General features: G+C 37.0%; 2 protein-coding genes and 1 non-coding gene across 3 annotated transcripts in view; 1 reads left to right on the forward strand and 2 right to left on the reverse strand.

Annotated features, from left to right (window-relative positions):
• Nucleotides 1-923: 923 nt before the first annotated feature.
• On the forward strand, nucleotides 924-1,036 carry LOC129091860 (U5 spliceosomal RNA). The gene has a single exon (XR_008531238.1). It is a non-coding gene; the product is annotated as a U5 spliceosomal RNA (small nuclear RNA).
• Nucleotides 1,037-3,568: 2,532 nt separating this feature from the next.
• Nucleotides 3,569-9,036, reverse strand: LOC129091832 (alpha-N-acetylgalactosaminide alpha-2,6-sialyltransferase 1-like; the record flags this gene model as incomplete). The annotated part of the gene is made up of 8 exons (XM_054599529.1): nucleotides 3,569-3,781; nucleotides 4,948-5,047; nucleotides 5,313-5,396; nucleotides 6,037-6,140; nucleotides 6,223-6,361; nucleotides 7,256-7,418; nucleotides 8,464-8,620; nucleotides 8,929-9,036. Coding segments are annotated over 8 exons (1,068 nt in total), but the record flags the coding sequence as incomplete, so codon positions are not given.
• Nucleotides 9,037-9,786: 750 nt separating this feature from the next.
• LOC129090936 (uncharacterized) overlaps nucleotides 9,787-12,500 on the reverse strand; it is a 4,825-nt gene continuing 2,111 nt past the window's right edge. Inside the window, exons 2-4 of the mRNA XM_054598328.1 lie at nucleotides 12,362-12,500; nucleotides 12,138-12,246; nucleotides 9,787-9,917 (exon numbers count right to left, since the gene is read on the reverse strand). The exon at nucleotides 12,362-12,500 is cut by the window's right edge and continues 108 nt beyond it. Coding sequence (XP_054454303.1) covers nucleotides 9,803-9,917; nucleotides 12,138-12,246; nucleotides 12,362-12,500 — 363 coding nt within the window. The 3' untranslated portion in view covers nucleotides 9,787-9,802. The remainder of the gene's footprint in view (nucleotides 9,918-12,137; nucleotides 12,247-12,361) is intronic.

Consider the following 12,500-nt stretch of genomic DNA (forward strand, 5'->3'; position numbering starts at 1 on the left):
TGAGACGTTGATATCTGAAGAGGATATAGTAAATTCAAATGTTTTTTAACGATAAAAAACATTTGAATTTCTAAAGCTAACATATTCATCATTAAGTTGATTATTGATTATATTTTCCAGAGCGTTCGCTTTCCCCCAAAATGAAACCAAATGTCATTAAATCAGCTGCATTCTGGACTCAGCAACAGTGTGAGTAATTAGATTAGATTAGTAGATTTTCCCTTAAAGTTATTAATAAATGGCACCACCTGCTGACTTTTTAGTGCCACCACTACAATCTGACTGGTAACAGAATACGGTGTTAAGTCTCCCTTTTGTTAATCATTATTTTATGATACCTTAAGCCTCTTTAATTCAAACTGCTGTTTTTCAGGGGAATAAAAAAAACTTTATTTTAGTGAAGGCTAGAGGACCACATGTTGTTTGAGTGGAAGGAGTAGTATCCCCTATAATCTGATAAGAAATAATCTTCAATCTTAACATTTTCATTTTCTGTTTGCAGTAGTTTAAAGCCTACAAAGCATTTCTCTTTTGAATGCTGTTATTTCTTTGGCTTTCCTCAGTGATAAAGCACCTTCTAGGTACTGAGTTGGGTGTGTGCAGAGTTTAGTGTGGTCTGTTACCACAGGGAGTCGTTGTTCTGCAGGAAATCTGCAAACTTTGGGAAGTCAGTCTTTCCACTGCAGCTTTGAGGATTCATTAAATATCTGTCGTGTGTCTGTGTGGTTGTTTTAATACAAACAGTATGAAGAAGATTAGCAAACCAGTGCATGACGAATGGAAAGAATTCAAAGTGAAAATCAAATGATGACGAGCTGCTCCACTCCCATCATGCCTTGCGTCACAATTTAAACAACCTACCACACCAGTGGTGAAGCCCGTGTCTCCGGTAAAGGGCTGACGTCTCCATGGAGGTTCAGCAGATCTCTTGGTTCTCTTCAGATCGTATAAATCTTTCGCCTTTTACTAAAGATTTCCGTGGGGAGGACCAATAAGAGTACAACTCAATTTTTTGATGCCCTGCGTATGTGGGGCTTCCTGAAATGTATCAAAGTAAATAAATGAAGAAACAATGTTGCATTGTTGTTGTGACTCATGTAACTCTGTATTGTTGCACATCCCATCATCACAACTGTCTGATCACAGGAGCATTGTGGATCAGGAGGCTGAAGTTCTGCAGGAAGATCAAATAAAATAATCCATCATTAGTCCCACAGTGGAGACATTTACAGGATTACAGCAGCATAGAGAATTATATTATAAAAACTGTATTATAAATAAGTAATAAAAGAATATTAAATAAGTAAAAACAAATTAAAATAAAATCCATAATAACTAAAAATATTGAATATACATATATAAATACTCACTAGTAGAGTTTAAGATCATTTTGCATTCAGGGAACATGCTCATATGAAGGTGAAATCATAGTCATAGACAATTGTTTGATTAAGTTTGTCTGATATTTGTTTTGAAGTCTCTATTAACAGTGGTCCTCTAGCCTTCACTAAACTAAAGTTTGTTTTATTCCCCTGAAAAACAGCAAAAGTTTGAATTAAAGAGGCTTAAGGTATCATAAAATAATGATTAACAAAAGGGAGACTTAACACCGTATTCTGTTACCAGTCAGATTGTAGTGGTGGCACTAAAAAGTCAGCAGGTGGTGCCATTTATTAATAACTTTAAGGGAAAATCTACTAATCTAATCTAATTACTCACACTGTTGCTGAGTCCAGAATGCAGCTGATTTAATGACATTTGGTTTCATTTTGGGGGAAAGCGAACGCTCTGGAAAATATAATCAATAATCAACTTAATGATGAATATGTTAGCTTTAGAAATTCAAATGTTTTTTATCGTTAAAAAACATTTGAATTTACTATATCCTCTTCAGATATCAACGTCTCATTTATTTAGGTAATAATAATAATAATATTATTGTTATTATTATTATTATTTTATTTTTATTTATTTTTCTTCATCCAGACCACATAAGACCATGTCTAGTTTAAAAAACCTCTACGCCCAAACTTGTAGGACCCAGAGACCTTTATTCTATTTATGAAAACAGGCGATTTGAGTGAATAATAATGATAATATCAATAATAATAATAACACATTTTATTTGTATATTGCTTTAAAAGGTACTCAAAGGCACTTCACATGGTAAAGGCAAGCAATAAAATAAATAACAATGTAAACTAGCATTCATCAAGGAATAAAATCTGTCAAATCTGTTTGTGGAGTTTTACACACTTATTTAATAGAAGACAAGTCAAGAGATCAATAAAGTTATTGCAATTCAGCCTGAGGGGGGAATAACTTCTATATGCGAGATAGCAAATTATACAACTTTATTTAAAAAAAAAGTAAAATTCAGTTTTCTCTGAGATGTGATATTTATTTATTAAACAGTAACATTTGAATACAAAAAAAGAAATTGTAAATACATATAAATAGCGCCAATTTTAACAACCATTTAAAGTTATAGTTTTCCCATTAATCATAAGCCAGTTACTGGATGATACAACTTTGAAAACAACAACAACAACGAAAAGAAACCCACACACACACAAACTTTGATCAAATGCTGATCAAATCATTAAATTCAGTTTCACTCTATTCTAATACCGTCACACTTTTATTTCTTCCACATTGACCCACTAAAGAAGGAAGTTAAACACCTTAGTAAGTCTAACTATAAAACCAAACAATAGCCTGCAGTAAATGACAGAGATAAAATATTAAAAAAACATTAAAAGAAAAGGAAACATACAGATATTTGACGTTGTATAGAGACACTGTTTTTCTATTTAAACAGAATAAAATGACAAAAATTGACCCTATTATAAATTATATAGATAAAGAAACTATTTAGTAGGAAAAGGGATATCATTCACAAAAAAAAAATCTTTATGTACTTTGATGATTACAACAAAGGAACTTCAATATTTCTGCTTTAAAATGGAATAATATTTTTATTGCTTATTTATAATACTTGTTTTTCTTATTTTACTTTATCTTGTTTTTCTTTTACTATGGCCACGTCCACATTAACCCGTTTATCAAATGAATCTGCATATCTTTTTCTGCGTTTGCACCGAGCGTCCACACTACACAGCGTTTTAGGGCACCGAGGACGGAGAAGTTTGAAAACGCTCCCGAGGACGGAGGCCACGTCCACACTAACCCGTTTTCAAATGAATCCGCATATCTTCTACACTTTAAATGAAGTCTACAACATTTTAATTAGAGATGCTTATAGACAGCTGCTTCTCCCTCTTTCCAAGTTGTTATGCTAAGCTAAGCTAACCACCTGCTGGCTACATGTTTAACGGACAGATATGAGAGTGGTATGGACTTTCTCATCAGAGCCTGGAATTTCGTAATTTTAGGGGCAAGGCCACTTGGCCTTTGGAAGCAAGTGCATCAAATAAAAACAATGATTTGTATTGTGAGGTTGATATATCTGGAAAAAAACCCTCAACGAGCCAAACCAACTTTCAACCGTGCTGCATTGATTTGTGTTTCTGCTGAGGAGGCCTACTTCATCCACTGACCTGATCATTCATGGCATTTTGCTTGGCGATTTTGTCCCCGTTTCTGACTCCAGCCTTTGATACAGCTTAAGTATTTTGCTGTCGTGTAGTTTTTTCCACACATTCTTCTCCAGGATATAGTCGTGGTTGGAGTACAAAATTACTTTGGTTTTAATATGCTTCTCAACATAGTAGGTAGAGTATTTCCTGAAGTCCTCAGTGATGAATCCATATGCACTCACCTGTCAACGTCAAACACAGAACAGAGACGACTGAGAGTAACTCACAAGAAGAAAAAGATTGGTTTAAAGAAAGGTTTGACATTTTGAGAAATACACTCATCCAATTTATGGTGGAAAGTTAGATGAGAGGATCAATCACTCTCTTAACCGTCAGAGAAATTGGCAGTACAGCCAGCTGATGATTAGCTTAGTTTAGCTTAGCATAAAGGCTGAAACAAAAGGAAACTGCTAGCGTGGCTCTGTCCGAAGCTAATCTGCCAGTTAGTGGTTTTACAGGTTTTTTTGTGTTGGAATTTATGAAGAACATACTCTATAAACCCAGAGTGCCCAGCTCAGGCACATGCCAGCTAAATGACGAAAGGAATGCTGGAAAGTCGAAACTCATTGTTTCTATTGTGTAAGGCACACATAGACATACAACAATGTCAGTTACTCAAAGGCTTGTAAATATTAAGAGTTTGTGAAAATGGGTGCAAAGTTAGGGAATAAGGACAACAGGAGGAGTTGAAAAGGGTTTTTCATTAATGAATGAATAATACACTTCAAATTAAATCTATAACATGTTCATTTGTGAGCTTTAGAAATGCTTATAGGCAGCCTTTTCACCCTCTTTCCAAGTTGTTATGCTAAGCTAAGCTAGTCACCTGTTAGCTACATGTTTAATGGCCAGATATTTGAGTGGTATGGATCAAATAAAAACAATGATTTGAAGTTAACGGACATATTTAACTAAAGTTTAACTTTAAATGTAAGGGTTAAGGGTGATCAGTGAAAGAAATACAATCTAAAAAAGCAGGTATGTCATAAAATTAGCAATATTTGCAACATGTTTATTGTTGTTATTTCCTACTTTGTTGTGCTGAACCCTACGGACAAAATAATAACTGTTTAAAGTACATTTATGATCAACATGGATAAAGATTTTTGGCTGCGTATTATTTGGTAAAAATACATTCATCCTCATAATTATTTTGTATATATTTAATTGACAAGAAAGTAAATTAGCACATTTCTCTGAATGTCAAACTATTCTTTGAAGAATTGATAAACTGTACATATTTAGAGTTAATGTCTGTACATTTTTGTAAGCATACTTCATGTTTATAGAGGTGTGGATACCTACAGTATGGTCGACATGTGGACAAGTTTAAATAATATTAACTTACAGTGTCACAGGTGTGCAGAGCCAGGAAGAGAGTGAATGCCCCATTGGTTGGTCTGACTATCGCCCAGTGTGGATCATTCAGGTGAGGAGACTTTAAAAACCTGTGGACAATGAACAGTGTTAAAAATAAACATATATTTAAAAGCAAGACAAACCACAGCTTCTAAATAGACCATTAAAAGTGTCATGTTAGCAAACCTTTCACTTATTGTTATTGTTTGATTTAATTTCCTACTTGCCTTTAATCCTATTTTTGAGAAGCACTTTGGGCTGCATCTCGGCTATGCAATTAAAATAGGTATTGTAATTGCTATAACAAAACATAGAATGTAAAAAGTTTGGGTAGGATTTTGAGAGGAGGGTGACCTGTTTCGAACGTATCTGAGGAAATCCTGGTGCAGAACATAGAAGCGGGTCTCATTGTACTGTTCGGCATAGTATGTCCACGGCCTGCAGGGTTGAAATACAGGGTCAAGAGCTAAACACAAAATAAAGGATTATTTACTTTCACATGTATAAGGTTTTTAGATTCATCCTTTAAATGCAAACTTAGATATTCAATGTATTACAGCTTTTTTTTAAATCGTCAATGTCTAAATTTCCTTAAATTATACACCACAACACCCCTCTATAACTCATAACATGTAAGCTCAAGAAAATGTACTACATGGTGCCTGCTTGCTTTCCTCCACTAATGTAGTATTTGTTTAGGGAAATTATATGAAAAATAAATCAGATATTAGACTGTTTCCATGAGCATGAGGACCTGGCAATAGGGCCGGGCAGTGTCCAACCTTTGTTCCTGTCCCATACAGATGTCCAAAGATGTCTCTGCGTCTGCTAAATGACTGTAATGTAATGTAATGTAATGTCTCCTCCATTGTCGGATGCATCGACATAGACAACAAGAAGGAGGACTGATGGGGAGCTTTGCACAGATTGCAACAACATAACCCCAAAGCTAAATATGAGCAAGATCAAAGTGCTGCTGGTGGAATAATGTGTAGCGCTGTCAGAGGGTGGAGCACAAAACACAAAGAGAAGTCTCGGCTTGTCCTCGACTACTACAATCAAAAGAGTTGATATTCACCTCTTGTTTTTATATTGCCCAGCAGTGACCGTTTGGTTTTTGAAAAGACCCTCCATCCAATTGAAGTCCCTCATCCCCTCAGGAATCATTACGTACTTTATACCCTGCCAAAATGGACGAGGATGACAGATTAGTGTGCGGATATAAAGCAATAAAATATCACATGTTTCAGTCGAGTTTGAGTACCTCATCATCAGGGATGGATTTGTATCCGTACTTCCGTAGAAGATACTTAGACTGAGTGATAGAGTGGGCGGTGTGAACGTACACCGAGGTCCTGTTTCCTACGTCCTCCTCAAAACCTTTGGTGATTGCACCGTTCATCCTGCCGCAGAGACACAAAAATGAATTTTCTTTAGCTCAGAAATGAATCAAGTTTATTGAGTGATCAAACATTACTGTGGTTGTCAGTGCTATCAGTTAGGTTGAACTTTAATTCAATGCTGTAGATGCACAAACAACAGTGTGGTCACGGCAAATAAATGTAAGTCGTATTTAAACAAAACAAAAGTGACATTTTGAGACATCTGAGGTGTGAACAGACTGTACTTTACTATCTGCTAGACAAGAAGTCCTGGTTGCATAGATGGATTTAGGAGTTAATCTAGGATTAACTTGCATGCTGAAGATAACCGGAGTAACAGGACCGAAGAACTGAGTTGGTGAGGTCATCAAGCTGCAGTTCCGATTGCAAAATGACAGTTGCAGACTGGTTGCATTGATGGTGCGTTGATTTGTTATATGTATGATTATTGTAAAGTTGCACAAGCTGTCAAGTTAAAGCTTAACCGAAAGCAATGTCTTCAAATAGCCAGGTTAAAAAAACTCTACTTGTAAGACCCAGTCTAGATAAACAAGTAGACTCCGCTGTAAAAATAAGTAAGTCTAATTCTAATGACTGGCAGCAACTGCCCAAAACAAGCGGTAAAATAAAAGTAAAATATCCTAATTCAGAAATATTTTCAAGAACAATAGCACTTTAACACACTGTTGAGAGGTTGTATGTACAGAAGGGAGAACATGTTTCAATGACATGTGTACACAAAGCATATCCTTATGAGATTCCTGCCCAGTAAATATTGACCTGGTAATTATAGAGAATCATAACCGCTCCTAATGTCACGGTGTTTTATGACCATCATGCATAACCTGTTAGATTGGTTTAAAACATAATTACAATACGGGCCCAACAAACCAAATCAATGGGTTTCTTTCTTACCGAAAAACATAATCGTGAGCATCAATTTCTTTCCCCATTTTAGAGCCATTGAGGATTCCTCCCATGCCCACCACAGCACAGCTCATACACCGGTCACTGCCTGGCTTTGGAAGGAGTAGTGGCTCATTTGGCTTGGGGATCAACTTCGCTCCAGCCATCACCTCTGCAAAAATAACAAAAAAAAACATGGAAAAAAACATGCAAAATAAGATGCAACATAGTTCACAACAAGAACATTTTCTGCAGGCAAAACTCAAAAGCATTATGCTTATGTGTTGAGGTGGTTGCTATCCAGGCGAAGCAGTTGTGTTATACATAAAGCAGCTTTTCATACTCACAATGTATTTAATGACAATGTAAAAGGTGTCGCTCATAGTGATGAACCGGAATGATTTTCAACTAAATCTACTCATTGCTTAGCTGTTTCCAAAGAAAAAACTCTGAAAAACCCACTGTACACCACCTTATCAGCATCAAATATCTTTTTCTCAGGAGTTGGTGGAGACCAAAACTGAGTTAAAAGGGGAGTGAACATCTCTTCACTCCAAATGAATGATATTATTGCTGTGTGTGGATGTGTTAATCAGCAAAAACATGTTTAGTTTATGAAGGGGATAATGCCAAATGTTTTGTAAGCGGACAAAAAATATTTATTTATTCAGCTTTAAACATTCAATCATTTGCTGTCAGAACATTTAATTATATTCTCATGAGTAAGTAAGAGAAAAAGAGAAAAATGTTCTCTAATGAACCTTGTGTAGCATTTAAGGGGATCCATTTGCAGAAATGGAATAGAATATTAATAAGTATGTTTTCCTTAGTTTTTTTAATTACTGGAAAATGAGAATTGTTGTGTTTTCATTGCCTTGGCAAATGGGAGAATTTCCAGTTGGCTGCAGTCTGCAACCTCACCATTAAAAGCCTCCAAATCCTACACATTGCACCTTTGAAATATCAACATTTAAAGTACTCGTTATGCAGAGGGAACTCTTTGTCATCTGTGCCTGAGTGAGTGTGCAGACTTTAATCTGCAAAGTTAACATTGTCAATATTATCCTACGAAATGTTATGTTGTCGGGAAAACATGAAATAGTGATACTGAACTAAAGTACATAAGTACACTCGACTCACTCGAGTCTGTTGAGGTGAGGCGATGACATTTTTAATTTAGACACACCCATCTCATAGCACATATCTAAAACACGTACCATCATGGTTGAACTCCATAAAACCGAAAGGATTGTTAAAATGTGAAAGCCGGTTCCACTCGCTCATGTTGATTTTGTGCATGAACAAACGTATGTTGGGGAGGAAAGCCTTCTTGAAGCTTTCATCCTGAGAGTTTCGCAGAGACTTGGCACATGTCTGAGAATGTAGGACAAAATTGTAAATTATAAAAATAAAAAATCAATGTGGCTAAAACCATTGATTTAATGAAGCCCCCTTACAGCTGTTATAGAGGAAACAGCAGGAAAAAAGCCAAACAAATCCAACACATTTAAAAATGAAATTGAATGAATTGCAGCAAAACTTTAAAGGAGAAGCAAACAGAAAATCCATGCAGCTCACACCAAATGCACACAACTGAACACATAGCTGCGCAGATTACCTCACTACCTGCAAAGTTAATACATTTATTGTGATTCTGTCCTTTCTTGTCTTAGCATGCTTACTGTCTGCCTGGGTGGAGCATCCTGGTTATAAATATCCTCAAAATCCCACTCAGGAAGCTTCTTGAAGGATTTTCTGGAGAGGACAGGCATGGGAGTCTCCGCCACAGCGCCAAGTGTAGAGCCTCTGGTTTGATCTTTTTTTTGCTTTGTCCCTGGGTTTGTTATTGTGGAACTAGATCTTTTTGTGGTAAGTGTGAACCCAATGGGGGGTGTAGTCCAGTTTCCTTTTACATCCACCAACTCAACTATTTCCTCATCTGCTTGTCTGTTTTTTCCATAGAAAGTAGTCCATCTGATGTGGAAATTTGACAAAAGAGCAATAGATATCCAATAATACAAGTATCAGCAAGAGTACTCTACGTGGAAAATGTGCTGATACACATTTCTTTGATAACAAGTTAAGTACTTAACCAGAAAACAGATAAGAGATTCCCCTTAAGTCGTTCTAAACAAAACTTACCCGTTTATTGATAAATGTTCCCATGTAAGAAGACAAAGGTCAATGCAAACTGAGACCACAAGCAGTAAAAGAAACAACCTGTAGGTTTGGATTGCCATTCCCTGAGATTGAGAGCTGGAGCTTATAATGTTTGATAAAATATTGACAAGTGTTTGTGTTCTCTACTGATATTTGTAGACAGGTGGCAGTTGGGCAGGGCTACAGCACAGTTAGATGATATGCATGATAAAAAGAATGAATCATGACGGGAAACGAACAGCACCCCGGTTGGATGGTTTATTACACAGTAAAGGGGCGGTAACGCAAGGGTGTGTATTTACAGGATTAGTACCTGTTACAGTTTAATTGATAACATTGAATAGCATTTAAAAACAAGTTAATACAAGCATTTTGTGCGCTTGAGAGGTCTTAGTCTCAGATGGAGTAGAGTCTGAGCTGCTCCTCCATCTCTCCATCAGACACATCCCCAAACGTCTCCTGGTTTTCTTTCAGCAGCTGGAAGATGGCGGCCAGCTGCTCACGTTGCACCCTGGGAAAGAAAAAGAAATATCAAAAGGAATTATGAACATTCTTTATCAACAATGTTAACCAGGTGCCTCTGAGACTGTTAGAAACAAAGACCAGTGAACCTCGACCAACCGTACTGGTGGACTTCCTCTTTAAGATTAATTCAATTCGATTCAGTTTATTTTGTATAGCCCCGAATCACAAATTACAAATTTGCCTCAGAGGGCTTTACAATCTGTACACATGAGACATCCTCTGTCCTTCCCTATTATTAGGTCATACAACTGTCAGTCACATTACAGGTTAAACAACTGTCAGTCACATTATAGGTCATACAACTGTCAGTCACATTATAGGTCACACCACTGTCACTTTTGCCTTGTAATTTTGTCCTTAATTGTCTTGTATAGTTACTATTTTAACTTAAATCTATTTTAGTGTTATTATACGTCTTGTTAGGTTTTTTTTTAAACTCTCTTTATTTATCTGTATTTTCTTTTTTGCTGCTGCTGCAACGACTAAAACAATGTCCCACGGTTACATTTGCAGCAGGGTGATTGCTACATGACCAGCATCAGTCGGATGTGAGGTAAAGGGCTTGTCTAGCATTTTAAAACATTTTTATTATTTTATTATTGATCCATCTACAGCCCCAGAGAGTACATGAAATACAGGTCCTCTATCAGTGCTGCTGTTTTAAAATCCATCCATCCATCCACTTCCTTCCGCTTATCCGGGGCCGGGTTTTAAAATCCTCTAACATGAATATCATCCCAGCCGTCTTTCCTCCTGACAACACATAGAACAATAAGATGCGTGTCTCAATAAAAGCACAAACATTACATTTACTCGTCAACTCTCTCCATTCCAGTTACACTGAGTCCTCCTTGTGGCAGAAGAGAGGAAGAATCCTGAGAGGATTAATTAACACTCTTCTGTCAGAGGTGACGACTGGAGACACGCTCAACACCTGCTGTGACGCCTGAGAACCACACGTCTAATGAGGAATAACGGGGATGTGGGATGTGTATCAGTCGCTTCATGGCCACTGAAGGGAAATAAAAAAGAGCCGATGAGGCCGAAATCACTGCTGAGAATGCAAAATGGCTTTAGAGTAAGTTTTCACACAATGGCCAGAAAGTGACTCCCCCTGAGATATAATAACTCATACTTTACCACATAATTGCTCCTTTTTTTCAGGCTTACAGACAGTAAAAGTCTGTGTTGGAGTGTTTCCTGCAATGATAAAGGCAGGGTAATGCAGATACATTATAGAATATAAAACTTCTGCCACTGAACGCTTGGTGTGGTTTCTCTGAGTCTCGTGTCATTCATCCCTCAGCTAACGCCTGGCAGAGAGTCAATCTGGCCTTACTCAGTCTAGCCTGGAGAGGAGAGCCGACACAGCAGCTAAACATGGAAAGGAACGGCGACAACACACAAACACGTGAAGACGGCGTCGGGGAGATTAGAGGGAGGAGGAAGAGGAGCTGACGCTGGAGAGAGGAAGAGCAGGTACGTGGAACAACAAGGGAACTACATTTGACATTTGATTTTCTGCAAAACTTTGGCAAAGAATCTTTTGGACATCAAAGTAATTTTGTTCTGTTTGAGTATTTTTTGAAGGAGAGAGGGGGATATATTCTGTATATATATATATATATATATATATATATATATATATATATATATATATATATATATATATATATATATACATATATATATTCTGTCAGTTTATATCATATTTTAGTTATTGCTGTATTTTTTATGTTTTTGTACCTATTTATTATAGTCCTTTCGATCCTGTTTTCTACTTATGTTTCTTATTTGTTTCTTTGCACCATCCATTCTGCTGATGTATTCCTGCAAATGTCCCTGCTGTGGGACTAATAAAGGATTTTCTTATCTTATCTTAAATAAAGCAGATACGTAATGACAAGTAAAGGTGTACAACTCTCAATTTACTATATGTGACATATTTGTGTTCTTTTCCATAGGGCGACCCTTTATATAGCTTTATTAACTGTTAATACATTCTTTAATAATGCTTCACCTATGATCAGCCATAAGCCATCAATCAGAAGAACTTTTGGGTTGCCAGGTTGACACTTTTCCATAGCGCTTTAATTCATCAGGAAGGCCCCTCCAGTGCTCTTGTTCTTATTAAGAGCTTAGGAACTCTTTATGAAGGCGTGCATTATCAGAAAGTGGCGCCCATATTTGTAGTTTTTACACTGACCTCCGCTCCTCCTCCAGCTCCTCCGTGGACATCATCATTTGCAGGTGGTGGGATCGCGCCTTTCCAGGGACGTACTTCAAGGAATCGTTTGCATTTGATTCCTCTTTATCTGATGAAGCAGAAAACACTTTGATGAGAAACCTCAACCTTTACTTCAAAGAAGAAAATGAAAGTGGTATACATTTGAATATTTTAACATTTTCAAAGTGGGTCAAAGTGCTCACCGTTGCTCTCCGGGCTCTCTATGGCTCCTTCAGTCTGCGGGTATGAGAAAGCACACTTTAGGAGCTGCTTATCAGAGAGCCCAATGAACGACCTACGACTGTTCACCGACGACGCCTCGGACAACGAGTCCGCCTCTAA

This window comes from Anoplopoma fimbria, chromosome 5, assembly GCF_027596085.1.
Source record: "Anoplopoma fimbria isolate UVic2021 breed Golden Eagle Sablefish chromosome 5, Afim_UVic_2022, whole genome shotgun sequence".
Classification (NCBI taxonomy): Eukaryota; Metazoa; Chordata; class Actinopteri; order Perciformes; family Anoplopomatidae; genus Anoplopoma; species Anoplopoma fimbria.